Source organism: Coturnix japonica, chromosome 37 (assembly GCF_054131305.1).
Source record: "Coturnix japonica strain WE chromosome 37, WE-NBRP24, whole genome shotgun sequence".
In the NCBI taxonomy this organism is placed as follows: Eukaryota; Metazoa; Chordata; class Aves; order Galliformes; family Phasianidae; genus Coturnix; species Coturnix japonica.
Genome location: NC_140699.1, coordinates 1,398,931 through 1,426,555, shown reverse-complemented (window position 1 = coordinate 1,426,555; position 27,625 = coordinate 1,398,931). Strand labels below are relative to the sequence as shown.

Sequence of the window (27,625 nt, the reverse complement as noted above, 5' to 3'; positions counted from 1 at the left end):
AGGCACAAAGTAAAAGAGTCCAGGTGGCACAGTAAATTGAAGCATCAGTTTCTCTACAAGATATGCAGAATAAGTTGCAGGTGAAGAAGAACTAACATCCTGAATGTTACTTGTTTACTTCCAGAACTGGTTTCAATGCCATCCAAGACACCTGGACAGTCATTTTTATACTGCAAGTATCAATTTCTCTCATTACTTGAATTACCTCAAATATGCGCAGTTATAAAAAACAAAAAAAATTTTTAAAAAAACACAGAAAAAAACCATTACAAACAGGCAGAAGACAAAATTAAGTAAACATGGGATACAAACTGAACACAAGATAGTAAATTCTCCTGAGCATTCAAAGCAAATTACTTTATCCTAATGTTTTAAATGGGTTTTATTGATTTATCTCACTGTTGCTCTAATTTCATATTTAAAGTTCTTCCCCATCTCATTTACTTTCCGCATAGACTCTCTCATGCAGTTTGCTATCAGCTCTCAGAACCTGTAGTGGATTACACTGATGATACATACCATATGCTGAAGTAGAAGTTATTCAAATCCTTTGCAACATTTAGAAAGTGCTAAGATATTACAACGTTTGAAAAGCACTGGGAATGAGAAGGCAGGTTGCAGAATGGGAAGTTCTTTCCTTGGGAAAACAAGTACATCTGATAGAGGCACTCCCTTCAAGACATAAATTCTCAACTGATAAAAACCAGCCAGGCTCCAAGAGAACTAAAGCACCATGTGGAAATCTGGCCTATTGGTTAAGAGGGGAAAAGAAAAACAACCAAGAAATAAATGATGGCAACAAAACCACACAATCAGAAAAGCCCACAAATTTCCACTTCAATTTGCTGTAAGGATACAATGCTGCCTTCATTATCTGCAAAGATCATTTGCCTCAAAGCAAGCACAAACCTTCAACACTTCTCAAGTGTATTTCTTTTCTAGTTAATTGGGAATTAAAACCTCACGCCAATTGGTAGACATCATATGGCAAAGAGGCACCATGAAGTTCATGCCATGTAGCGGTAAACATCCAATTTTTCCCTTAAAAATTATTCTGAGGACCAATTCATTCATCCTGGCTTTCACCAAAAGCCTACCTAGAAGAGACGAAGTCACACTGAGTGATTAAGCAGCACTCCCTGCTGAAGGACTTTCCAAAACTAAAAATTCCAGGGAGAAACAAGTGCACTTCTATGTTCACCATATACAGGACCAAACTGAGCAAATTCCTGTCAGAAGAGATGATGTTTGCCTGATTGATAGAAGAACTTTGACATTTCTTCCTGCAGTAAACCAATCCTCCAAAGAGATACGATGAAACAGAAAAGAACGTTTACATTGGATATCACCTCAGAGCAAGATCAATTTAATCTGTGAACATCACCTGTGGGAAACAACAGAATACCCACCACCAGAGTCACGTCAATGGGAAGGGTGCAGAAGATGGAAGATATTCCCATTGCCATTGTCCAAAGAACTGGGTCACTGACGGTACCAGTTTTCAGTCTCTATCAAATATTACTGACTTCACGCTGTAGTAATTGCATGCTTGATAGAACCCTCCCACAGATTTCAATATGTGCATTTGCAGCATACCTTTTGGAAAAACTGATGGCTTCATGAATAAAAATAAGTATTTAGGTTTTGCCTGCAAGAATTCGTTTGGCAACACTGGGTTTTTTTTTCAGATGCAAAAATCCATATTTATAACTTAGTTCTATTTACCATGATAACTACTGAAATTCTCACTCGACCAAGACAAAAATCATTGCTTCAGGACAGAGCAATGTTTTTAGAGTCTGAAAAACATCACCTGCACAACCAAGGTGTTGAAAATGTTGACCTGTTAGAGCAGCAAGTATCTAGGCAAGCTAATGAGCAGACTGCTTTTTAGTCAAAGTAACACCAAAAAAATCCACAAAATACGACTGTTCAGCGAGAACATGACTTGGCAAATACAGAACGTACCAAACTTTGTTTTGATGATGAGTATAGTTTAAATTGACACCTAGTAGTATAATTAGAGCAAGTCATCAATTAAAAATATAGCAGAAAACAGAAAAAAATAGTAGTACTATGTATGATGCTCTACATACTGAACTAAATGTGGACAAAGCTGAAATGTGGTTTGGATCCTTTGCCTTCAGCTCTGCTGTGCGTTGTTCAGTCACTAGCACAGCAATACATATTGTTCTTCCCTAATAAAGTTCTGTGCCTGGGGAAGGCTGAGTAAAAAAACAGGATTAATGCAATCTCTGAAGAACTAGAAGGGTTAACCAAGCTATAAGTGCTAAAGAGCTAGGACTGACCAACAGTGCAGCCGGAAATTATCTTGAGGCAATACAGTTTCAATCTCATTCATCTTAAATTAAAATGAGCGTGTTTCACTAGAAGCTTTTATTCCACTGGAGAATGACTTCATCTCTAGCTTTTTAGAGAAGAGTCTGTGTTCTTGTTCCAAAAGTCTAACTGCTGCAGATATTGAGCAAGGTGCAAACAATCCAGAGTGCTTACTAACTTCGATTTGCAGAAGCTGTTTTTGGGCTGAGATGTCTGTGTCTTCAGAAGAGCGTCTACTAAGAAAAAAGAAATAGAGTATTTCATGTGTAAAACTGTCAAGCAACAGAGACTTTGGGGGAAGGTCCAGCTAAACAGCAAGGTCAACTGGATGCTCATTTTCCACATAACTTCAGTATCCTCCTCTTCTTTCACTCTTTAGCCTGGACTTTCATGAACAATCCCAGCAGTCAGTTACTCTCTACTCTCTAACTCCATTCCAGTGATGTTAGGAGGAGTTAGATGTATAAAGCTCTTTTTCAAAGCAAGTCTGGAAAATTTTTATGGGGGACTGAAGGGCTGCTGGAAAACCACTTTTCTCCCCACACTCTGAAAGTTAAAACTTAGCTAATGTTTTAAAATTGCTTGGAGCATTTACCCTACTCTTCTTGAAAGTCTATTTGATGCATTACTCTTTAAGGAAATGTGGTTAAATTAATGTGCATGGCCCCCTCTCACTTTTAGTTCACAGCTCCTTGTTCCTAAATGCATCACCAGCTCAAGTATTCTTGTAGCATCTGCTCATTTTATTCCAAGCACATTCTTATAATTCAACAAGGCCCTCTGTTGATCACTTTCCTTCTCTGTTTTCTAAATGCTATTAAAATATTATTTTCCTGTTCTCTCATAATACTTTCAGATCCTCAGGACCCCAGACCACTTCAGTTTGACCTTTGCTGAATCCTCATCTCTCTTCTAACAGCTTCTCTATAATGGGGTAAGCTCCACTAAGTACAGTCATCCAGCAGCTATGAAGATACCTTTTGGCTTTTCACTACTTCTGTGTATCCACTGCAGAATTTGTTTGCTTTTCATTGTGCTTTTAATACTGCCAAGCAGCGCATTAAAGGCATCAGCTTTATCCTTTATAATCCCCCTTTTTTTTTTCTATTACTGCCTTTGTGTGCTTGTACTTACACTGTTGTTTTTCAGCTTTTTGTGTTTTATTTCCTTACATTTGTCCAGAAATCACAAATCAATTCTTGTCCTAATCTCTTGGCAGGAACAAATTCTGATCCTTTTTTCCTTCTTTTGATTATAAATACCATTTTTTCTTTTCTTTAAACACTCTGGGTCTGTATTTTCAGCACCCTGCTACATTTTCATATGTCAGAAGATTCCATAGACCAGTTCTAGGACTGATCATTTTGACAACTTCATATGCTACGAAGACCTAATACATATACTTAATCCCAGCTCACATAGTTACTTCAGATCTCCATGGATATTTCTATGGAATAATAATAGTTCCTTTAATGCACACAAACAAGAACCTTCATTCCAGAGGCTGATGCAATTCTCTTTCCTCCTCCTACGGTCATTATCCTTTTATCTCCAGCCTTATACAGAACTAAATACACTGTTTATGTTGCCTACTCGGTCCTGATTCAAGATTCAATTCAACAACTATTCTCTTCTTGCATTTAATATCTCCCTCTGCATCTAGATTGGAAGTCACCTTTCAGGTATTGGAAGAGAACAATAAGGTCTCCCCTCAGCCTCCTTTTCCCCAGACTAAACAGCCCCAGTTCCCTCAGTTGCTCCTCGTAGGCAATGTTCTCCAAACCCCTCACAAGCTTTGTTGCCCTTCTTTGGACCTGAGTGTCCTTTCTTTACTGAGGTTCCCAAAACTGAATACAGCACTCGAGGTGAGGCCTCACCAGTGCAGAGTACTGGGCAGGATGACTTCCCTAGTCCTGCTCATCACACCACTCCTGATACAAGCCAGGATGCCATTGGCCTTCTTGGCCACCTGTGCACACTGCTGGTTCATATTCAGCTGACTGTCCATCAGCACACCAAGGTCCCTTTCCATCACGCAGCTTTCCAGCCATTCCTCCCAAAGCCCACAGGGTTGCCTGGGGTTGTTAAGACCAGAATGCAGGACCAGACATTTGGCCCTATTGAAACTCATACAGTTTACCCTGTCCCATCAATCCAGCCTATGCAGGTCCCTCTGTAGTGCCTTTCTCCCCTCTGGCAGATCAACACTACCTCCCAACATGGCATCATCTGCAGACTGAGGGTGCACTCAACCCCCTCATCAAGATCATTAATAAAGATGTTAAATAGAAGCATCCCCAGCACCGAGCCCTGGGGAACAATGCATTATAAAACACACTGATTGTGATATAAGAAACCTGTCTGCGGGCTCTTACAATATGATTAGGAATTATGTTAGCAGTACATGGTATCTTATTGCACATACTTAAAACAGTCCATGGCTACAAATAAATGCTTTATAGGTAACATTCTCTGAAGTACTTAATATATATGTATATTTAAGATACCAGTAGGATTTACATTTCAAAACACTGAGTTATATATATGAGGGTGGGATTGAAGTACCTGAATTCCTTGAACACTCTGCAGATTTCTATGAGATTTTTCAGCTGATAAAGAAAAAATTCTAACTGCCTCCAAGTACCAACTAAAGCTATTCAGTATATTCTGCATATTCAGCATCGGAATACATGGTTGTATTTTTTTTTTAAAGAACTCAGAATGTACACAGGAATATCTGTGTCTTTTACATGCTGGAAAAAGTAATCCTAAACATACTGGAATAAAGCAATCCTTGAATGTTTCACTTTGCACTCCAAACCCCTAAGTGGTCACACAGCAACTACCAAAGGCAGAATGATTTTGTGGAAGGAGCAGCTTTCTTCTTATCTGATCCATAAGAGATTACTTCGTTGCAAAGAAACTATATGGATACCTGGGACTTTTTATGTAGAGATTGTTCCAAAAGTAATGCCTCCTATTTATTTCCACAGAAACAACAACAGATACAAAGAGCATAATATCACCATTCGTTAGAGCAAATTCTCACCTATAAAGCATTCGTTTTCAACATAGTCATTCACTGTGCAATTTCACCAGTGATGGACAAGAAAAAGCCTGCATGCCATGCATGTCAAAATCTGCACCAGCAGAGATGGCCCAGTGGTTCCCAGCTGCTATGATGGCATTGCTGCTAGAAAAATCTTGTCTACACAGCCCATCTTTCATCACCCTGCACAGATGGAAGTCAGAGGGAGCCAAATCCAGACTATATGGTGAGTGCAGTAGGATAGTCCAACCAAGATGGGCAACATATTCCATGGTCCCTAAACAGGTATGTGGCTTTGTGTTATCTTGTAAAACTGAGACTGTCTCTGGCAGAGTCCAGAAGTTGAAGCTTTCAGCTTATTCAGATATGATGTAATGGTCAGAATTGATGGTTTGTCCAGTTTCCAGGTACTCCAGAAGGATCCTCCCCTTTCCTATTCCAAAGGACAGTGTATGTTTCTTTACCCACTGAGGGCTGCTGCATCTTGAGCTTTTTCTTCGATGCAGAATTCACATCACTCCTCCACAGACTGCCATTTTGACTCTAGCTTGTAGCAGTGATGCCACATCTTGTCACCGATAATGATGCGATCCAGAAAACTGTCACCTTCATCCTCACAGTGGTTCAATATGTCCTGACAAACCTGCATATGGTGCTCTTTCTGTTCCTGTGTGCGCATTTCTGGGACCCACTTGGCACAGGCTTTCCAATATTTTAACACAGTCACCATCACTTCCAACACACTGAAGATGATATTAAGCTCTGTACACAGTTCTCAAGTTGCTCATTCACGCAGATGAGCTGATGGAGACACTCTTCATTCCATGGTGTGACAGCTGTCCAGAATGAGGCTTGTCTTCCATGCTGCTGATATGCTCTACCCCCCACCCCATTGTGCCAACATGCACTGTTTGATTTCCATAAACTTTCAGCAAATGTCAATGAATGTTGATGGGTAACATTTCTTCCACATGGAGGAATTCAGTTCCAAACCTCTGCTTCATACATACTCCCATGTCAACACCGTTCTGTCAGACTGACCCTCTGCTGCCATCTGTCACACAGCAACAAAATTTAACAGGATATTGGTGGGAAGGTTCAACCTCTGCTGCCATCCCACCAACATACACCTCTGATGTTGCACGCCAGCATCATAAAATAGGAGGCATTACTTTTGGAGTAGCCCACATATGAGAAATCAGTATTTGTATTTCAGAATTATACATTACTCATCTCACTGCACAAAAAAAAAAAAAAAAAAAAAAAGGCCCAATTCTGTTTTAAATGACTTCAAAATGAAAATGAAATTGCTTTGTATCTTCAGATTTACTCCTGGAACAGTACGACCTGACTGAAGGTGGGAGAGAGATCAAAGCTTTCTGACGGCCATTTTCAGAGCTAGAAACTCCACAAACCCATCTTCAGTCCACATCAGTAAGTTAAATAAGCTTACAGGGAGTCTCCTGCCTTCTGCTTGCATTCTATTTTATAGCTCTAAATGTAATTTAGAAAACAAAAGCTCTGAAAGCAGAGAAATACGGTATATAGCCAACATAGTATTTGGAGGGAAATAATGTAGATGGTCCAAATGTAAAAGCATGTATTCTCCAGTTAAGTACTTGATGTTTACTGTTCCATATAGATTAGAACCATGTCCCTCATGTACATCCTTGCCATTGAATGTCATAGTACAAATCTTGTCCCCAGAAAGATTCTATTGCCTTTCCATTGTATCAAAAACAGTACGTGACTTTGGCAACCAATTAAAAGTAAACAAGTCTTTAAATACCAAACAAGAATAATCACAAATGGCTGAAGGGTTGCTTTTGCTGTTGTTTTAGTTGTTGTTTTGTTTTTAAGTTTTAAAAAAAAAAAAAAAAAAGAAAAGAAAAGAAAAGGAAAAAAAAAAGAAGACCTCAAAAAAAATGAGAGCATTGCAAATGAGAGACTAATTCAGGATAATTGCCATCTGGTTTAACATTTGAAAGCTGTGCTTTCTGCATGTGAGACTCATGTTATTTTCAGGGGAGACATCTCATTTGGGCAGGAAAGAAAAACAACCTGGTGACAGTCACAACAGTTAACTCAATGGGGCCCGGGGGCTTTAAATGCAACTAAGCAACTACTGGGATTAAAACAAGTAAGTGCTGAATACAGAGTTTAGGGGGTGTCCTGAGTAGTTACAGATTTCTTCCACCACTTAAGGTGACACAGACAATACACAGGCTTGTAATAGAGAACCAGAGGACTACTTCCATTTCACTCCCTTCTGCTCCTCAAGAACAATAGCAGAGGAACCATGGGAAAATGAAGCAAATCTACCAGCCGTCTTCCATCAATATACCCCTTTTTATCATAGAATTTTAGAATGGCCTGGGTTGAAAAGGACCACAATGATCATCTGGTTTCAACCCCCTGTTATGTGCAGGGTCACAAACCAGCAGCCCAGGCTGCCCAGAGCCACATCCAGCCTGGCCTTGAATGCCTGCAGGGATGGGGCATCCACAGCCTCCTTGGGCAACCTGTTCCAGTGCATCACCACCCTCTGGGTGAAAAACCTCCTCCTAATATCCAACCTAAACCTCTCTTGTCTCAGTTTAAAACCATTCCTCCCTGTCCTATCACTGTCCACCCTTGTAATTAGCCATTGCCCCTCCTGTTTATATGCTCCAACTGTCTGGCTTTTTTGGAATCCATTCCACAGGTTTACAACTTAATTAACATCTCTAGCAGACCAGGTTCAGTTCACATACAGCATCCAAAGTGGAAGACTGTGTCCAGGTTGTCCATCCAGGCTCAGGATTGTCATCTCCCTGCTCACACAGCCCAGCTCTGTGCATGAAAGTAACCACACGCTGTGCACAAAGGCTGTGGGTAGGGTTGGTTGGTTGGGTTTTTTGATATTCCAAAAAGCATTCCTTAAAGGAGGCTTTTTGCTTTCTCACTGAATTATTCCTATCCCATTACACTACACACTTGTCGTTCAGACCTGCTGTTTATGGGATCTGCCATGCAACAATGTATGGTGATTTTCATTTGTTTCAGACTGCAAAGTACTGCAGGATGATTTCAAGATCAGCACAAACACAGAACCGTATTGTTCTTACAGCAGTGAGAAAGATAGGCCTGGCCCATGGTTATGGGGCAGCTTCATATGGCATTTCACTACTTTTGTCTGCACTTTTACATTAGTTTTAATTAGAAAAAAACTATTTCAGGATGGGGGGAAAAAAAGGATACAGTCACATAGCAAAAACCTGTGAATATGGTTTTACTATAGAAGTTACTGATTTGCAGTACGAGGTACTTATTTATTTATCCAGAGGTTTCGGTTGCACTTTATTAAACACTCAGGAACTGAGTTACTGATGGCAGCAGAAGGATCTCTGCCTCTGTGGATCTAGATCTGCCAATTCACAAAGGGTCACAAAATCAACACCTTTCCCATTTGCGTATTAAACTCTGAAATGCCTGAAGAAACGCATATGTCAGACATTTGTCTGAGCCTTCATTTCCATCATTCAATCTACGTTCAATATGTTTTCCTACAGAACTCAACAGAACCACATAAATCTCATTATATTGATTAATGTGCTATCCACACACTGCTGGCAAAGAAATACCAGAGCATAGAGAAGGAAAAATGCAGAAAATACTGCCCTAGATCAGCCCCCGCTCACACAGTGCAAATACAGTCATGTAGCTGCATCTGCCTTCCAACTCCCAGCTGAAGCACACAGGGCTATGGAGGGGAAAGACCTTTAAGAAGCAACAGCAGCAACATGGGGACAACATACAGAACCTGCATCAGTCTGCAGTCTTTGTTTAACTGATGCTAACCGCAGCTCTCAAGAATTTCCCAGAGCCAAAACCAGGAGAGCAAAGAATTTGCCAGGGCTCCGTTCCACCACATCTGGAAGGAGATTTTTGCTCCTGGCTACATTCTGTTCTGCCAAAATCTTGCTTAGGGTCTTCTGAGCACACCTTAAGGGTTACAGGGTAAGTATTTGCACTTCCCACAGAAGACAGGAGGCAAATCCAACTCCCCACAAAGGGAAAAGAACAAATTTACAACTAAACAATTACTTGTGGTATATTTATCCTAATCTCTCAACACACAAATGTTTTCAGTGACTGGAGGCAGATTGTTTCGCTTATAAGAGATACAAACTGTCAGGAAACAGCAAAAGGCAATTAGTAAATCACTATCGCTTTGGTAATCACTGATGAAATTTCCATGTTTTTTTTTCTAATTCTCTGTTGCTCATTCCCACAAACAAGCACGACATCACCTTGAAAATAAATGCAATTAATTATCTTAGCTGAAGCTTTTAAAACAGAATGGCTCCTAATCTACATTCCTTGGCAGCAATTCAGTAAGGCTGCACTACTGCAATGTTGACTGACTACTGTTGTGGTTGTACCACCATCCCCCTGTTTTCATTCTAACTTTTAAAGACTCATTTACAGAGTTTTTACAGTCCAGTGCTTTGAACTATTAAGTGTCCTGAAGTTGTGGTGAAAAGACTATGGAAAACATGGCTTACTCTGCAATGAAGCATTTTGATTCTGCACTAAAACATCCAATCGCTGTTAGCCCTACATGTCCAGCTACTCAAAAGTGAGCTGAATTCTCCTATGCACTTGAGCTAATTAGCCAATGTGCCTACCCACACTTACGCATTCTTTTCTTAGCACTTCTTGTGTTGGGATTACATCATTTCTGTTTAAGGATTTGGGGATTTCGCAGTATAACAGCAGCCACCACACTACTGATTTACTGCCTTAACAATAGAAACAAAAGTAAACAAACATAGCAGAAATGACCACACTGCCCAGGGTAACAGTTTTCATAGCAAACTTTCAGTTAGACATCCAAAGGCAAGAAAGATGACATGTGTGTATTTTTGATAACGGAATTGGTTGGCAAAATAAGTATTATAATTTATGACGATGTAAATAGGGAGGAAAAATGTAGACTGGTGGTTGGATCTCAAGCTGCAGCACGATGTGATAGCAGACAAAAATCATTTAGTTGCAAATTGGGTACATGTTCTACAAGCCCTGTAATCATTCTACAGCGGGATGACACTCCTATCATAGATGCACAAGAAAGCTCAGCTGTGGTCCAGCTGTGCCTTGTGAGCAAGGTACAAAAGAAAAGGGTGACATCTCTTAAATCAAGCAAATAAGCAACTACATAGGCAACACAGTTCCAGAAGTAAGCGTAGGTTAAGTGAATGAAAAAGCATAGCTGATGCCCTATAAATATCTACTATGTAAAGTATTGAGTAGGCTCTAAAGTTGATATGCTTTTATCATTTTCTCAAGTTAAGCAGTAGTATGTGAGTACATGCATAAAAGACACTGCATTCATGCCTGTGGAAATAATTTGTCATAGCCAGATGAATTCTGGATGGGCTGTCATACTGTACGTATATGGCACCAAGAGATGTTTCTTAGATTTCCTATCTGAGCTTAAGGCAGCTTTAAATATATTTAACATAAAGGAAATTATTTATTGCTTTTACTTTGGGAATAACGAAAAAGTATTCAAGAAGTGCAGGTAGGAGGATTAAATCTGATATCTGAGATTCTGAGGAAAAAAATAAAGCTTTAAGTGTGACCAAGGAAGCCCAACATTGATCATATTCTTTTAACTGAAGTAATATGGGAGAATCATTAGGTTAATTTCAACATGAGGAAAGAGTTGATTTCTGATAACAATGTTAGTAGCTTCTTTCTCCCCCATAAAGAAGTAGCTTGAATAGAGTCCTTGTGAAGGAACTGATGCAATGCTTTATTTTTACTATGGGAGGTATGACCTCTGTTTCAAAGGGAGGCTGTTGGTGAGTTTTTATCAGTACTTATCAGACAAGGGGAAACAAAGCTAAAGAGGGAGCTGAATAGAATACGAAAGCCTAAAGAATTCTTTAGCAATAGTACAGGGAAGGCTCTCCCAGAACTGTACTTAGATCCAAACAACAGTTTGTAACCAGTTCACACAGCAATGATATAATGATTTTAGCTAAATGTTTTCATCTCTTTCTTTATGGGTATGAAACAGAAGTTAAAACCTGCAGACTTTGCTATTTCAAGTTCAGCAATAGGACAGGCTAGAGGTGAAGCCATAGGCAGAACCTACACTTGTCAAGACCTCACATGAGATGAGAAAGGTAACGACTTGATTTAGACCGCACACGTGAAATAACATCTTAAAGATGATGTAAGGGGAAAAAAACAAACAAGGCTACAGTGAAACAGGTAAAGTTCACAATTTCATAGAGTAATAAACTCCCCAAATGGGGATACAGCTTTAATGTACTGTACACTATGATACTCCCTGACATTATCTCACAAACTATTGCTTCTCATCTTATGTCTTATTTAAGCTGCTATACACAGCAAGCAGTATGAGCTCCCAAGTGCTATAACCCTAACTCCTCTGCTGGCACAAGCATGGACTTCTATACATTTAAGTTATAGGAATTATCTCCTATATTCCAAGCCTTGGTTTGCTCTGTCTTTTGGAATAAAGTCATGTCTTTGTCAACTGCATGGACCGTTACTGCATGGAGGAAGATAAAAGAATACAGGAACATCTCTGTGTCTTATTACATACAAAGATTCAACAGCCAGTACTGATAAACTTATTCCACCCTGACAAACATCAGATTACAAAAAAGAACAAATCCACCTTGGGGAAGATTAGTTGAAGAACTCTGAGGCCCTGAATTGTAGAGGCCTTGGTTTTTCAGGGGGTTTGTCACAGTGCAGAAAGAAATTTAGTATTGCTATTGATACTCAGAGATGCTTTCCTACCTCATGTTAAATGTTTAAATATTTGCGAAGAAAAGGGTTTCTCTTTAGATGCAAGATTGGCATGTACACTTTTCTAACAAATGAACAGCTTGAATGGAAAAGATTAAAGTGCTAAAATATGCTTAAAGTTCTAGAAAGAGATGAAATAGATATACTCCATAAATCAGGCCAAATATATATCTTCATAGTCCACACTGCCAACACACTAAAGCATCAGGGACAGAGGAAGCCCTATGTGTAACAGCACTCACTTGTTTTACAGAGTTACAGCTCATTCCAACTGCTTTGTTGGTTTGGAGTGGCACGCTAATTAATACAATCAGAAGAGAAAGTTTCAGAAATCTCCCAACAGCGCACATTAGCATATACTGCCGAGAGACTTGATAGAGTTCAAAGCTTATCTTGTAGCCTACATGCTCCATGTTTGCTCAGAGCAGCAGCTGGCCAAGTGATCTCCCTCCTTCTCAAAGAGCAAAATTAAATTAGATTAGATCATCTATTCTCCCTTGTAGAATTAAGATCGTGCCATGAAAACAAGCAAATTAGCTTTTAAAACCCTGTTTCTCACTTAAAGGGTAAAAGGCTGAGGGATGATTTCTGTACCAATTCAGCCAAGCTGCAACAGAATGCACATACCTTTTTTTCTAGGCAGCCTACAAGAATCAAGTGTGGCCCACTGGACTTGAGGCTGTGAGTAACAGGGAAGCCTGAGGTCAATGAAGAAGGAATCGAGGGAAAAACAGAAACAGTCACAAGGTTTTGAGATAGATGCACAGAAATGGTGTATTTCCTGGGATGGGCTGAAGGACCACAGAGTTCTGAGAGCTGCTTTGTTTGCTGCCATGTAAAAACACTCCAGACAACAAGAAAACTTGGTTCCTAGACAAATTATGACAAGGAACATTTTAGGAAAAGAAACGCTCACAGTATAAAGAATAGAAGGAAAAATGTAAGGGATAAGACTCTAAGGACCTAAAAGTTATCTTGAAGAACAAACGTTTGTGGATGATGAGTGGGATGGAGGATGAACACTTTGAATTCAGATACTGCAGTGATGCTAGATGCCACATTAGAAAAGGCACAACAGTGAATGAAGTTCAAAAGGGGCCATACAAATAAGACCCTACATTTAAAGGCTAGTTGCTCGCATTGCATCACTGCACACCAAGCTGTGAGGTCAGTTGGCACAGATGCGGTTAAACAAGCTTATAAAAATGTGTTCCCATTAAATTACCATGTTGCAGCAATTAGACACACTCCAGAAGATTGTCCTATGCAATCTGTTCTAGATGAACAGCTAATGAGAACTAAGCTAAAATACGATCTGGTTATGATTCCTCTTTTTAATATTCCCACTATTACTAAACAGCTTAAACCTATAAAATGGAAAGGGTGAAAGATATTTGTCTGCTATGGTCAGATGGAGTAATCAGACTGGCCATGAGAGCACGTAATGAAGGCTGTGGTGCATCTTCACTCAATCAGCCTACGCTGCATCAAGTATAACAAGAACTTAATTTAAGTTATTGTAGCTTGATCAGTTTGGCTCAGGGTGAGCAAGAAGGCAACCTCAGCTGTACTGCCCAGATTCCCCACAGCTCAACCTTCACCACTGTAATTGTACAGATTAAAAGAAGATCTGTTCTGAAAAATCTTCAAATTAATCAGGTCTGTTATTTCAGGATATTGAGGAGTGCCGGCCACTCACTGCCCCTCTGTTTGTGCTTTCAGCATGTTTCTGCCCACTGCTTCTGTTGTGTGCACAGAGGCACAGCCATGAGACTGGACCAAGACATCAGCTGAAACTGCATCCTGGCTCAGCCAACATCCATACGCTGCAGTAGGTGGCATTTTCAAGGATCAAAGGGATACAGTCAGATCTTTAATGTGAAGAATAGCCTTATTTCAGGTGAACTAAGAAGGCTTTTAGACACCTGAGCCATGTCTTTCATTTCCTATTCTGCTTTCCCTAAAACACCCTTAAGATCAACTCTGCCATTTCCTTCATATTAACTCTCATGTTTGCACTGTAAGTAAGACTGAAGGGGAAGACCAGGAGAAAAAAAAAATCTGTTTCCACAATTAGAAATATAAACCCCTAATAGTGATAGTAAGAGTCTTTGTTCTGTTTGTACAAGGCTGACTCTTAGTACTAAGTATAAGTACTGCAAATAAGGGCTTGACACCTCTCTATTTGTGAGCTGTACTGAAGACATTATGCTAAAAGTCAACCATTTCTCAAGGTAAATGAGAGCTCCAAAGGGCTGTGTCACAGCCTGAAATGTCTCAACTCCCTGTGAATTCCCTGTGACTTGACTGGTACCATTTTACTGCAGCTGTTCATTCAATTCAGAGTTCACATCGTGAAACACGACAGTGAGAAAAGGAACTGATGAGAATTCACTGAGTGCAGCTTTTCATTTGAAAAGATCCTCAAACATATAAAATTGCTTTATTTTGCTTAATTTTCCACATTTAAAAGCATAAATTGCATTTATTTTTCTAGTCCATACTGAAAACAAGCGATAATTTGTAGTATTACAACTTTCATCTCAAAGGAATACAACTGCAACAGTTCCCACTCCTTCTGAAAGAGGTGAATGCTATAGAAGGCATTGGATTGCCTAATGCAAGGGATGCATACATTATTTTTTCTCATGAGAATATGCGAAAGCTGTTGCTATCAGCTTCTTTTTGTACACACACAAATGACTTTCAGGAAAACAGACCTTTCTTTTTTTTTTTCCTTTTATGTGCTGAATTACATGCACTAAAGATTTACTATTGGAAATGGGAAATGCTGGTATTTCCTAAGAACAAAAAATGACTTAGGGCTCTTAGTAGTCACAGTTCTCAGCAGGATCACTTAACTGAGGTTATTACCATTCAATCCAAACAACCTGCATCCTTTTAAGGACTGAAGTATTTAAAAGCCTAGACTATGTACTCTGCCTATTATGAAATCTCATCTCATTTATTTTGAGGTTGGTGGAAAGGCTTTCACTTATTTCACTACACAACAAATTAGGCCTATGGTAAAGTTAAATAATTAATGACACTGGAATCTTAGATACCGCAATACAGCTTTGTGCTCTGATGCTGAGTCTGGTTTTGTGAGAGAAGTAATAGTAATAATAAAAGTAGAAAGATGAGCTTACTGGGAAGAAATAAAACAGGAAAAGTACTGCATTAGTCAGACAATCATTACAACATACAGTACCCTTCAGTGACTGTATCCAGTATCCACTAAATTCAAAGGACTTCAGGAAAATTCCACTGACTTGGTGTTAAGCAGCTGCGAGGAGCTGAACACCCATAGAGAACTGCCCAAGACTCTGCTATAAAAGCAGATGATGGACTGGACCTTGACTAAACCTTTTGCCTTTCCTGTATTCCATTCAGTCTCTGCTCTGAATGCCTCCAAGGTTTTCCTCTGTTGCTTTCTGATCACTTCTGAGATGTAATTTTGCCTACTGTTTCCTCAGCATTTCCTTTCGTAAATCCTTATCTTTCAACGTTCGCTCCTCATTCACAATCTTATCCAAAGATATCTTATTCATATCTAATCTATCTTGACTTTGGCCATCTGTCCATACAGACTGCTCAGGTCATTCTTCTCTCAGACTTATTCCTTTTTGGGTCTACCTTCTCTAGATGACCTTAGTCATTGTTTTTCCTCTGTTCCTTAGTAGCCACTACTTTCACATTTATCAGTTTTACTATACCAGCTTCACCAGAAAGACCTTCTCTGAGCCTCTTCCTACTCACACATCTTGCTCGTCTTCCTATAGCGCACTTCTTTTCTTGCTCCAAACCTTCTGACAAGTGGAGTATAAAACTACCAATCTTCCCTTTGTTATAGGAAGCTATAGAATTAACTACTTAAAACAAAAGATCTTAGTCACAGGATAAGTAAACTCGTTTTCTACGCTAGCCTTATTTTAACACAACTATATTAACTTCTGTGGCATTTAAACTAGATCGTATTTATCCACTTGGAAGAAACCTAACATGAAAAGAAACATTTCTTTCCAACTCTCTAACATTTTCAAGTTTTAAATTAGAAACGTTTTTCCATTACTTTGGTTATACAGCGCCTTAACTTGGCTCTCAAACAACTACCCCATGGCACGTGGACAGCACGCCCTCATAGTCTGCATTGTTCCTAATCTAAGATGCTGAAAAACATCAGTTCCTGACAGAGCCAACAGGTTCTGAGAAAAATGAATATGCCTGGAACTATGGAAGATAAACATGTATAACAATGGATTTCTTGTCCTTCCTCCTAGCATGATGCTGAACGATGTTATGGCATTGCTTTTTAAGTGTCATGGTCTCTCTAATGGTGATAATGGAAAGGTCCTGGCACTCACAAACAGTCCCACTTCTGACTTTTTCCACTGAAAAGGATCAGAAATAGACTCACAACAGTTCAAACGTACCATTTAACACATCAAGTTGCAGTAACTACATGCATTCCCTACATGTTTCCTTCACGGTCATTAAAAGGCCTTCCTAGAAGTCATTCTTTCCACCCTCTTTGATTTATCTTGATATGTGCATGTTCAGAGCAAACTACGCTCCCTTGCTAAGCAAGATGACAGTACCAAAGTGCCAACTACATGGAAGCTTCTTCTGACCTCTCACAACGACGCATAAGGAAAGATTCTATTTCACAATGGACTGACAAAACATTAATAACCGGGATGTAGCTTCCTTCAGAAGCGAGCCTCTGGAGAGCTAAGAGTTCTTAATTAAATCAACTTCTCCTGCATATAACATCACAGAGTAGTTGGCTGACTTATGCTTATTATTTTTCAGCGCAAGATTGTTAATTTACAAGTCTGTAATTTCACACGTACTTTAATTCATTACTATTTATGGTCCACCCAAAATCAGTAGGTCTAACCACAGAAGAAATCTACTTGGTGTTAGAATACAGGAACACCAGATAGAAATCTAATATTTGGTACGAATCACCCTCAAGACTAATTGCTTAGATTTGCCTTCCTGAAAGCAATTGTGTGCAACAGAAGTAATTGCTCATGGTCTTCACTGCTAGTTTCCCTTGGCTGAAAAGCAAATTATATAGTAATGCAGGTATGATTTACTTACAGATAACCTAGACCAGAGAAAATAAAAAAAATATGGATGACAATATATTCCTCTGAGGGAAAGCTAAATACTAACACTGGGCTGCAAGCGGCTATTAAAGAATCAGCTGCAGTAATAGCTTCTGGGGAGACCCGATAGATAGCATAAGTGTGAGCAATTTAAAAGGTGCAGTTCAAAGTAAGTTCCCTCTAGTTGTTTACAATGTTCTGTCCATCCCAAAGCTGTATGGATAAACAGCTGTATGGATGAAAATCATTCATTTTCCCAATTCTAAGCATTCTTAGGTACATTTACCTAAAATAAAATCAGGGGAAAGATGTAAATCATCCCCCCAGACTCAAGTCAGTTTAAGTTAGTGATGAAAATTCAGAAGAATTATTTACAATTGTTACTATAAAAGCCAACCCCAAAATACAGACACTAAGTGAGATGGTAAAGAGCAGAATTAAAATGCACTGTGAAAAGTCTCCACAGATCCCTTTTTGCTCAGACCTTAAAAGCTGAGAAATTACTTTGAGTTCAATCCCCAGTCCCCAGGCTAATCTATTTACTCCTATGGAAGTCAGAGAGTGGGAACAAACATATTTCACTCATTCTTAGTAATTTTCCCCCACAAAAAATACTTTTTGGAGAAACAATACATAGACAGCTGAGCCAATTTTCCTTCTCCCCTCTCAGACAAAATTGGATCATGATTCATCATAGACACAATTGGGTTTTAATTTATTCCTTTAACAAGTTTGTTTATTTTCTTGTAAGCAAGTATTAATCCACTCTGACACAGGAAAATGTTAATTCTACTGCACTGCCTTTCAAACTTAAAAAAGCTGAGTCTAACTCACGTTGGTGTTTACTCTAGCCTTGAAGAAATAAAACTAGAAATGCCTGATGTGTGTACAGAGGTCCTCTGTTCTTTGGGTAGGCTAACACTGACTGCACATCACTCCTCTCTGAATGAAACTGAACAATCCTGTCAGTCTTCTGTGTAGGCATAGATGGAAAGTTTATCATCTTCCCCAAAGAAAGCTGTTCCACAATTATTCATTCACACTAACTTCACAGTGCTACTCGCTGCAAAGAAGAAGGTGACACAGGAAAGCATTTGGCCTATTAGAGAAACATAAAACTTCACTCAGTTCAGTGGAGTCCAAGTAGAATTTAGCCATCTGGTATTCAGATATACATCATGCCTATGATGTTCACTTGCTAAATGGTTATTTCATGAAGCAATGCTAATGATGATAACCCTTCTGTTCTTTCAGTGAGAAGCTTAGTGAGCCCTCCAGCTACTGGAACAAAAGTACACGCCCAATTAGATGAGAGAAGAGTCCCCATCCCTTATCTCTGCTGCAAGAGAAAAGAAAAAATCCACTACAAGTTCAAGAGAAGCAATGCAATTCAAACACCAAGCACCTCTCAAGTTAGGTTCATTTCATTGTGTCATGCAATACCAACTCACATACGGAAGTTCACAGGACATGTTTGTGTCTTAACCTTACCATTATCTCAAAACATCTACAATTATAAGGTGTCAGCACAGAACCCTTCTCCATATTCATGTGAAGACTATAGGACAAATGCTGACTGCCATCTCTGAAGAGTGAACCTCTTATTTCAATGTTGCACTTGCCATTAGGGTTTAAACCAATAGGGCAGCTTGCAGTCTCTTGGTACTACCATACTCTGTCTTCTGAAGCACTGTGAAACAGTTCAAATGCTTTAGCTCAGCTGTAAACAGCAAGAGTGCAAATGCAGTACATGCACACTTCCATATCTGTGGTGCAATGCTACTTAGCAGCTATTTGAGAAGCACAACATAAATACACACAAGAAAACCCACAAAATTATGTACTCGTGGCATTTTCCACAAACATTTGCAGCTTCCAAACTGTCGGTTACACATTTCAAGTGAGTTCAACCCTTAGATAACAATGCATCCATTTCTAGCATGAAAATACTGCTGGCTGATAATGGGTCTTGTTGATTTTTGTGGTGTGAGGAAAGGTAAGCTGCCTGCACTCGGTAAGTGACACACTAATGCCACAGTGCTAATTCTGAATGCTCTGATTTCTTCTAACCTTTTAATTCAGCTCTAAGCTCATCTAAATTTGTTTCTTAGATAAACACAATGTCTACTTGATTCAGCCCAAAACAGCAGCGATATTGCTCATCTTTACAGGATAACTATGGATATACACACACACATACATACAAAGTAAACTAGCACTTACACTAAGTGCCAGTTTGTATAAATGAAAGGAAATCAGCAGTTGGGAAGATGAGGCCAGACCTTCAAACTGCTGTGTGCTGATTGCTTTCCACCAAACTTCACACAGCCAAACCAGCAGATTAACAGCCAGCCTAACACTGATGCACAAAGGCACATTGTACCATAGCTTTGCATTCAGAGGACGACTGTATTTAACACAATTAAAGTAATTGCTCCAGTCTAGTCAGCCCAGCAAGGTCTCCATTGGAGTTAATTAGTAAATGCCAGTAAAATACTTTGAACATGCAAATGCTAAATGTTAAATACTTCCATTATTAATATATTCTCACAAATGCTGCAAGGGTAGGCAGGTGCAGGGTTCCTGGAATGCTGCAGTGTCATAACATGCAAAGTAAAGCCAGTGTTTTTCTTAGTTTTAACACAAGAACTTGTTCCATGAACCAAGCTTTTGCCTCTGATATACACAACAGCTCAGGCCTTTTTATCAGCAAGGAAGCATCTTCTGTCATTCAACACAGACTAGACCCCCATGTTCATCTCAAATCATCTAATACATAAGCACATAAAGACTAGTTATTTGCGGGGAAAGAAAGAATAAAAACTGCATCAAGCAAATACAAGGAGCAGGATATAACTACGTACTGTAGTCTAAACTTCTGGAACAGAATTACAGCCACACATCCTGCCAAGACTCTTATACAGTGTATCAAACCCCAGCTTGATAAGAGAGCTTTAGGCAAATACCCAAAAAAGATAAGAAGGTAATGACTGAAGGCATTAAATAGAGAGAAGGAAGCAAAACATTCTGAATTAAAAGAGGTTAAAAGCACTGGGTCATACTTAGTCCTGGGAAACAAAGACTTAACCTCACACAGCTACGTCAGAGATAATAAAAGAGAGCAACAACTGATTATTCTTCCTAGTCATAGATAGAGAAAAAAATAATGAGATTAAGCCATAAAAGGGAAAATGGAAGATGAGTACTGAGAACCTTTATAACTCAAAGAGTGGAACAAGTAGCCCAGAGGCTGTAGAATACTCATCACTGAGGAAATTCAAGCTTAAGTAAACACCCATCTGTTATGGAATATTCTGTTATAATCGCTCCTGCTATTGTGCAAGGAGGTGGAAAGAGTTGCACCAAAGTCTGGGGACTAGATACCTACAAATTCATTTATTTCAGGTTGTCTGAAACGTTTATTTGAAACAACAAACATCTGGTTCTTAATCCTCCAATTAACACAGTTTCCAGCCCTAAGGAATTAACCACAGAATTCACGACAAACAGTTTATTTGCTAGCAGTGGTGTAAAACAAATTGCCTACAAACTTTTACATGGCTAATAGAGCAGTTTAATTGTGCTTTTTTTTGTCCCCCTCCTTTGAGGAGCACACTTGGATTTCAAAATAATATAAATAAAAATAGGAAGTCATCCCTGAGCAGAGACCTTTGCAGCAGTGTCTGAGCAGAGAATTACATGGTATAACAGACTCAGGCTCTCATTCATGATACTGACCTCCTCTGAAGAGCACTCTGAGATCTAACGATGAAAAGGACTGTAAAAAGCACTAGATGTTATCATTAGTATTCAGGAGGATGGAATTCTGTGACTTAGTTCAATTCAAAGGGACCAGCTTTCATAAGCTGGTGCTTATGAAAGCTGACATTTTAAACAAGGAAATAGCTCTGAGAGCAACATTAATGTGGGCTGACCAGGATGGGGTGAGGCCACGCTTTTCTGCCAACGTCTCCCAGCAGGTTGCGCTGCAGACTTGTTTAGTATCGTGGAACCAATTTAATGTCTGCTCACTCATGCTTTACCACTTTCACAATACAGTATTTTATGCTGTTTCCAGTCACACAAGAACTGCATAGTGCCTAAAACAGCATCCTGATCAAGAAAACACACATTACTGCTCACAACTCTATGCATTCTTGCACTCCTGTTGCTCCTGCCCATGCTAAAAGAGATTTCCTGCCTCCAGTTGGCCACAGTTGCTTATTCCAACCACTGTTACCACCTTTGACACCCTTGCAAACTCGATGGATTTCCACCCTGCTGCTTTCAGCTGCTGTGGATAAATTAAACAAAATAGAAAGTCAATCACCAAATGTTTTGGTACTCTGGCTTTAAAGATGTCTCTGATTGTAGGAGTGGAACATGCTGTTCATCAGTTTATTTGGCTGGCTTTGCCACTAGATGATTTTTAAGTAACCCTTTATTCTCACAAAACAGACTTTCAAACAAGTAACCAATACAAACAACATATGCATTAAGATTCCATCCAGCAATACAGACTCCCAGTAATAGCGCTAGCATCTCTGCAAGCTTAAGGCAGTTTAATTGACCACCATAATTTACCTCGACGTTAGCATCATTTGGACAGCTTTTGAAAACATATTTTTGTTAGTGGAGAAATGTGTTCTGTACACATTTGCTGTGGTCAACCTTATTTTCCTACCTACTGATTTGACTTTCTGCTCTGCATGACTAGTACTGAGAAAACAATTAGTAAAGCGAAGCACATTGTCATTGCCCCTCATACCTTTTAAGCTCACTTAAATGGCGTTTCAATATCAGCACACTATAAGTTGTTAGAAGCTTTCCCTCTTCTGTATTTCCATACAATTGAGATATCTGCATTTCTTTATGTTGCTTTTTGTTGTCGTTGTCATTAATTTGCAGTTGCTCTAACACTTTTATGGATCTAACTATTAGTGCTACCTGATAATATGGAACACAGCACTAAGAGAAAGAACCACACACATCTCTATCTACTTCTTAATTGGGAAAATCAATTCTGAAGGCCTTGTTAAGAAACACACTGCACTATTCTGGGGTTTGTTTGCCATCCCAGCCTGTTGATTGCCTATCAATTTCTCCACAGACCCAGCATCTTCAGATGATAAAACACTTTCAGATGGAAGCCAGGAAGATAGATTTTTCCTTCACATCTGGAGTTAGCAAAGTACTGAACTTTTCCAGTACAAGCCCTCCCATTAATTCCTTGCCTTCCAGATGGCATCACAGCTATGTCTGTTCCTATTCCTTCAGATCATTCTGAGATCTGTAAATTCAAATAACTGCCATCTCTCCCTAGTTAGGTCTACCATGAACAGGGACTGTGACACACACAAGAGCTGAAGGTGAGGAGATGTAGAAATAAAACTGCCCTCATTGAGAACACATTCAGAATAATGAAATGCATTCTTACAGACAAGACCAGAGACGTAACTTTCAGAATTAACTTTTGGGATACCAGAGTCTAAACAAATAGTCCTACAAGTCACATGCTATGAAAGATTCAGTTACTAACAGTTTCCAATCTAGGCTGTAATTAAAACAAACAAACAAACAAGTTTTCTTATTGTTTTGTTTCTTTTAATAGCTTTAACACACAGGGATGAACACCAGCCTGCCTCTCCACGGCTACAGCAGGGAACTATTGTTACATCAGCTCTCTGTGCTTCCCTTAACAGGCACCTGGCAATTTCAGGCTTCTTAGCCCAATAATTTACAGTCATATAAATACCACAACAACAACACAAGATGTTAATTCTGCCAAGTAGTTCATGCTTGTCAGAGTGCAATCAATTAACTGGAACAAATACTTTAAGACTGCAGTCAAGTTGGCTGGCCAGTTCTGTTTGCCATTGTGTCAATTGCTTTAGAGCAGGGACTTCAGCTATTTCAACTGCCAAAAAAGCACAAACTATGGTTTTCAGAAAAATATAGCGCCTTCTCCTAAAATATGCTTTTCTTCAGGGTCAACAAAGCATTCTGTGGGATTTATGCCATATACACCAACATATAATGTTAGTTTCCATTAAGAAATAAAACCACTGGAAGTTATCATTATTGTGAACTCTTCAGAGAATACTGAAAAGACAGTGGTGTTATGATGTGCTCACAATATATGTCAGTAATCTGTTCAGGGCTAACAGCTGATCCTCACAGAGTAACACCTCTGCTGCTGCTGAGGCTTCTCACTCACCAGTTGGGACTGCAGGATCCATCGTTGGCTTTTCCCAGGTACTGATCTGCTCCCAGGTAAATCCATTGGTTCCCAAGGCCACGCTATAACCACAATTACTGTAGTGCTCATCAAAGGAACAACCACCTAAAAGCAAGAAAAACACATACATTCCTGCATTAATATTATACATAATCATGACACTAAAATCATTTAATTTCTCACACCTAGGTTTACAGAGGGAGAAATTTGGGGAACAAACAAGTCATGTATAATATATTTCAGAGAGCAGAGAAGGTATCCAGAAAACAGTTTTGAACGTTCAACCTTTTTGTATCCCTTAGAAGTCTTTCTTCTCACATTGCTGCTCTTCTCCTCCATCAGCTCCCTTTATTTCCACCTATTTTCTTAACATTTTCACAGACAATTGCACATAACAAGCACACGCATTTGGGTCCCAGTGCTGGTATTTACAGAAACCTCCAGGTCAGATTTTTTAAAGAAATAAGAGAAAGAAAGAACCCAAATGGCAAAGACAAGCAAAGTATCCCTATACTACAGCAATACACGCTTGATTTCACTTGAGATTCAAATTACACTGGGTTGGGTTGCACTTTGAGAACTTGCATCCTTCCTTGCAACCACCTCTTATGCTTAATAACACAAAGTCCTATGTGACACATGACTACTTCTCCAGGCCTTTCAGAACTGGACCTCACAGTGTAAGCCTTTAATTTCTCTACAATGGGAGAATAACAAGAAGTGGATAGAAACTGGCATTCACACCTTCCAGACTGTTGACTAAGTGATCTTTCCTACTCCGGTTCCTGAAATACTTGAATGTGGTTCACTGCCACCTGGCAGCTGCCTGAACACTTACAAATCAAGATAAATGCATTGACGGTGGGGGAAAAATATATATTTCAACACATGCTCGTGTGTCAGGCAAACTAATTCAATTAGTTTATCCCCATTTAGTACTAGTGGATCATTACTACACTGCTGAACCTCCCCTTCCATTGCCTCAGGTACATTCCTCACATCTCCCCATCTTGGTTTGCCAAACATATTGTAGTACTGGCTCTATTACATGAGGTAATTTGGGTGTTTGGGTTTTGACCTTAATTATGACAACAGTGTCACTGCTCTGCTTTTGTTTTCTCTTACAGAAGCAAGGAGAAATCTCTGGGCAGTTACTCCAAAGTCAGCTGGACATATCTAACACTTCTGGAGCTGCAGGGACTGAGCACTGCTCAGGGCTACACGATCTTGCTGTGCCAGCCAAACTGCCAATTGCTCCTGACACTAATCAGAGTTATATGCACAGAGACGTTCCCGGCTCTTTACCTTCCCACAGGCTGCATTCCCTACACATGCACAACGAATAGCAAGTACACAAGTGATCTCTGGTTTCAATTCAATAACCGTTACCCAGCAGTGGGTCATTTAAGCATTCTTTAGTTTTAACATGTGTTTTTTTTCTCTACGTGTCCCAAGGAAGACCAAACCCATCTCAGTTACATCAAAATTCCTCATACAATCCTTATTCTGCTAAAGGACTTAAAGTGCACTCCAACCACAAATGATTTTCTAAAAATTCATGTCAAAATTCACACAAATTATTCCTATTTAAGCACACGCTTGAAGGATTTGTTGGATAGAGTACCTGACCGTAGTCGGTGTTGTTCAAGTTTAAAGATTAAGCTTGTCGTAACAGAAAAAAATTGTTATGTTGTGTAATTTTAATATAAATAGTTCTGAGTTTAGCAGATTTTATGACCCTTGCAGCCTTGCCTGCTCCAGCAGAGACCTTGCAAATGTATTTCCTACAGCATTTAAAAGTAGTTTTTGCTTTAAATTTACAGTTCTTGTGAGGCTTTCAGAGCTGTCAAAATGAGCAGGACCGCACTTCAGCTGTTTCCCTCAAGTTTTAATTTAATTTAGGTGAAAAAGTTCAAGTTTAAAATATTAAATGTGCTTATTAAAATGTCTGACAGAAAAAACAGGTGCTCTGGATTGTCTGTGAGAAGCATGCAATGCAGCCAAAAATCACCTTCTCCCATAGCGAGCAGGCACAAGAGACAATATCAAATACTCTGCTCTCCGTCTCCACGCAGGGCATTCTAGTTTTAATAGATTCACTCTAATAGGAGGACTTCAGACAAACTCCATTTACACAACACCTCTCTAAAGCACGCTACAGTACAGTAAGTGGTGCTGTCTCTCAGCTCTTCCTTTGAAGGAGTTGCAAATAAATACTCTGATCAAGACATGCAATTGTACGAGGACTCGCGTACAGAGAAAATTACGCAGGTGCTGATAGTCTCAGAAGCAAAATGAGACGACAACAAAATACAGGGTAGAAGTCCTTATTTAACAGGGAACCTAATTGCTGATATACAGATACAATTAGCCAAATAGATTGTTTTATGTACACAGAGGCGGGTGAAGTTGGAGGGCAAGCTGAACAAGGATAGTGAGAGCTTCTGGAAATTAATTGGGAGTTTCCACTGATAAGAGACAACACCTGAAGAAGCTTGAAAGTGCCTTGAATGAAATTCAAGGCTAACCCGTGTAGTGAGATTGGATAAGAAAGGATAAACCATGGAGAGCCTTAAAAGCAGCTGCAAACACATCTACATTTCTGAAGAAAGAAAAGTTAGTGGAGGAACCACCAAATGCAAAGTGACAAGGCAATAAACCAGATGGATTAATTTACTGGAAGCAGAATTGGAATTTGGAGAGGTGAATTTGCAGGAAATGAGGACAGGGGGGAAAAAAAGCATTGGAGTCGATTCTCAATGCTCGGATAAGCAGAGTGGCTGCACAGGGAGCACACAACGGCTCAATCCTGGTGATCAAGAAGAGGAAAGCACCTGTCGGCTTTGTGCTAGAGAGTGGCAAAAGGGACAAGAACTAAAAGTGGACCTAGTTGGGACGCAGCCATGATCACCCATGAGCAAGAAAGCTCTTTCTCAAACAATCTGTGCCCTGTGGAAGTGGTCATGCCCAGCCTAGCACAGCCCTGCCTTCTCCTCCCAGAGGTGCCCTGCTGCCAGCCCCCACTCATAGACACCCACTGCAGATATTTAGAGCACCAAACTCTGCTTTAATCCATGCATATGGCCACCAGATCAAATAGGATCACCCCATCCATGCAACCAGCAGCACCCCACTGCCCATGGAGCCCACAGCCTGGTCCAGGCTGCAGCAGGCTCTGAGCAGAGCAAACCGTGCATAAGGGGAGAAGAGAGAGTTTAAAGAGAAGCACAGCATCTTGCCTCTTCTGGGGAATACTGCTGACCCAACTGATGAGTGTGCTGTTATGTTCAAGTGTGTGTGCGTGAGAACAAGCTCCCAAGCAAGATGGCAAGGCAGCAAGGTGAAGGCACACGTGGCATTTGCACAAGTGCTAACCTGCTGGGATGGAGCCATCCGCTCTGCTACATGAGCAGCTCATTGCCAGGTCCTTAGAAATTCAATTACTCCCCACTGATTAATTTCAGTCTAAACAAAAAAATGTAATTACGGACTTTAAATGCCTACTTAAGTAGGGATAGCGACTCCAAAATGGCATAGTAGGCTGAAACCTGCAGGTGAGTTCCTTTCACTGGCAGCAGCACAAGCTTAATATTTACTATTTCCTAAGACATCACCTGTATGGATACCTAAAAGCTACAGCTCTGCAGGAACATAACAAGAGAAGAAAAACCACATAGATAAGTTCCATCTTAATACAAAATCAGCCACTGCTGAAACAAAACTGCTTGACTGCAGAACAGGGATTTTCATTAACAGAGAGAAGATAATTCATTATAAAAGATATCATGAAGTGAATTTAGATTCTAGGTTTGCACGTCACAGCTCTACCCACAGCGTCACAAAGCAGCTCAGAGGAAAAGTAAAGCACTTGCACACCAACCAAAATGGGGTTTGGTGTCTTCGTTAATAATTAACAGGGCTAAGGATTTCGGGATGCAAACCAGAATCTTTCCATTAATCAGCTAAAAATTAAGTGAAGAAATACAATTGCTAAGTAGGGCAAAAAAAGAAAGGAAACTGAGATGACTCTGATACTGTTAAGATAATGCATGT

The 27,625-nt window shown here is 39.7% G+C and overlaps 1 protein-coding gene across 6 annotated transcripts in view; it reads right to left on the bottom strand.

The window, feature by feature from the left end:
* LOC146754857 (receptor-type tyrosine-protein phosphatase T-like) overlaps positions 1–27,625 on the bottom strand; it is a 433,855-nt gene that overhangs the window by 151,783 nt on the left and 254,447 nt on the right. For all 6 annotated transcript variants that reach the window (XM_085526619.1, XM_085526620.1, XM_085526621.1 and 3 more), the window contains one exon: positions 23,552–23,677. In XM_085526619.1, the coding sequence (XP_085382745.1) occupies positions 23,552–23,677 (126 nt within the window). The remainder of the gene's footprint in view (positions 1–23,551; positions 23,678–27,625) is intronic.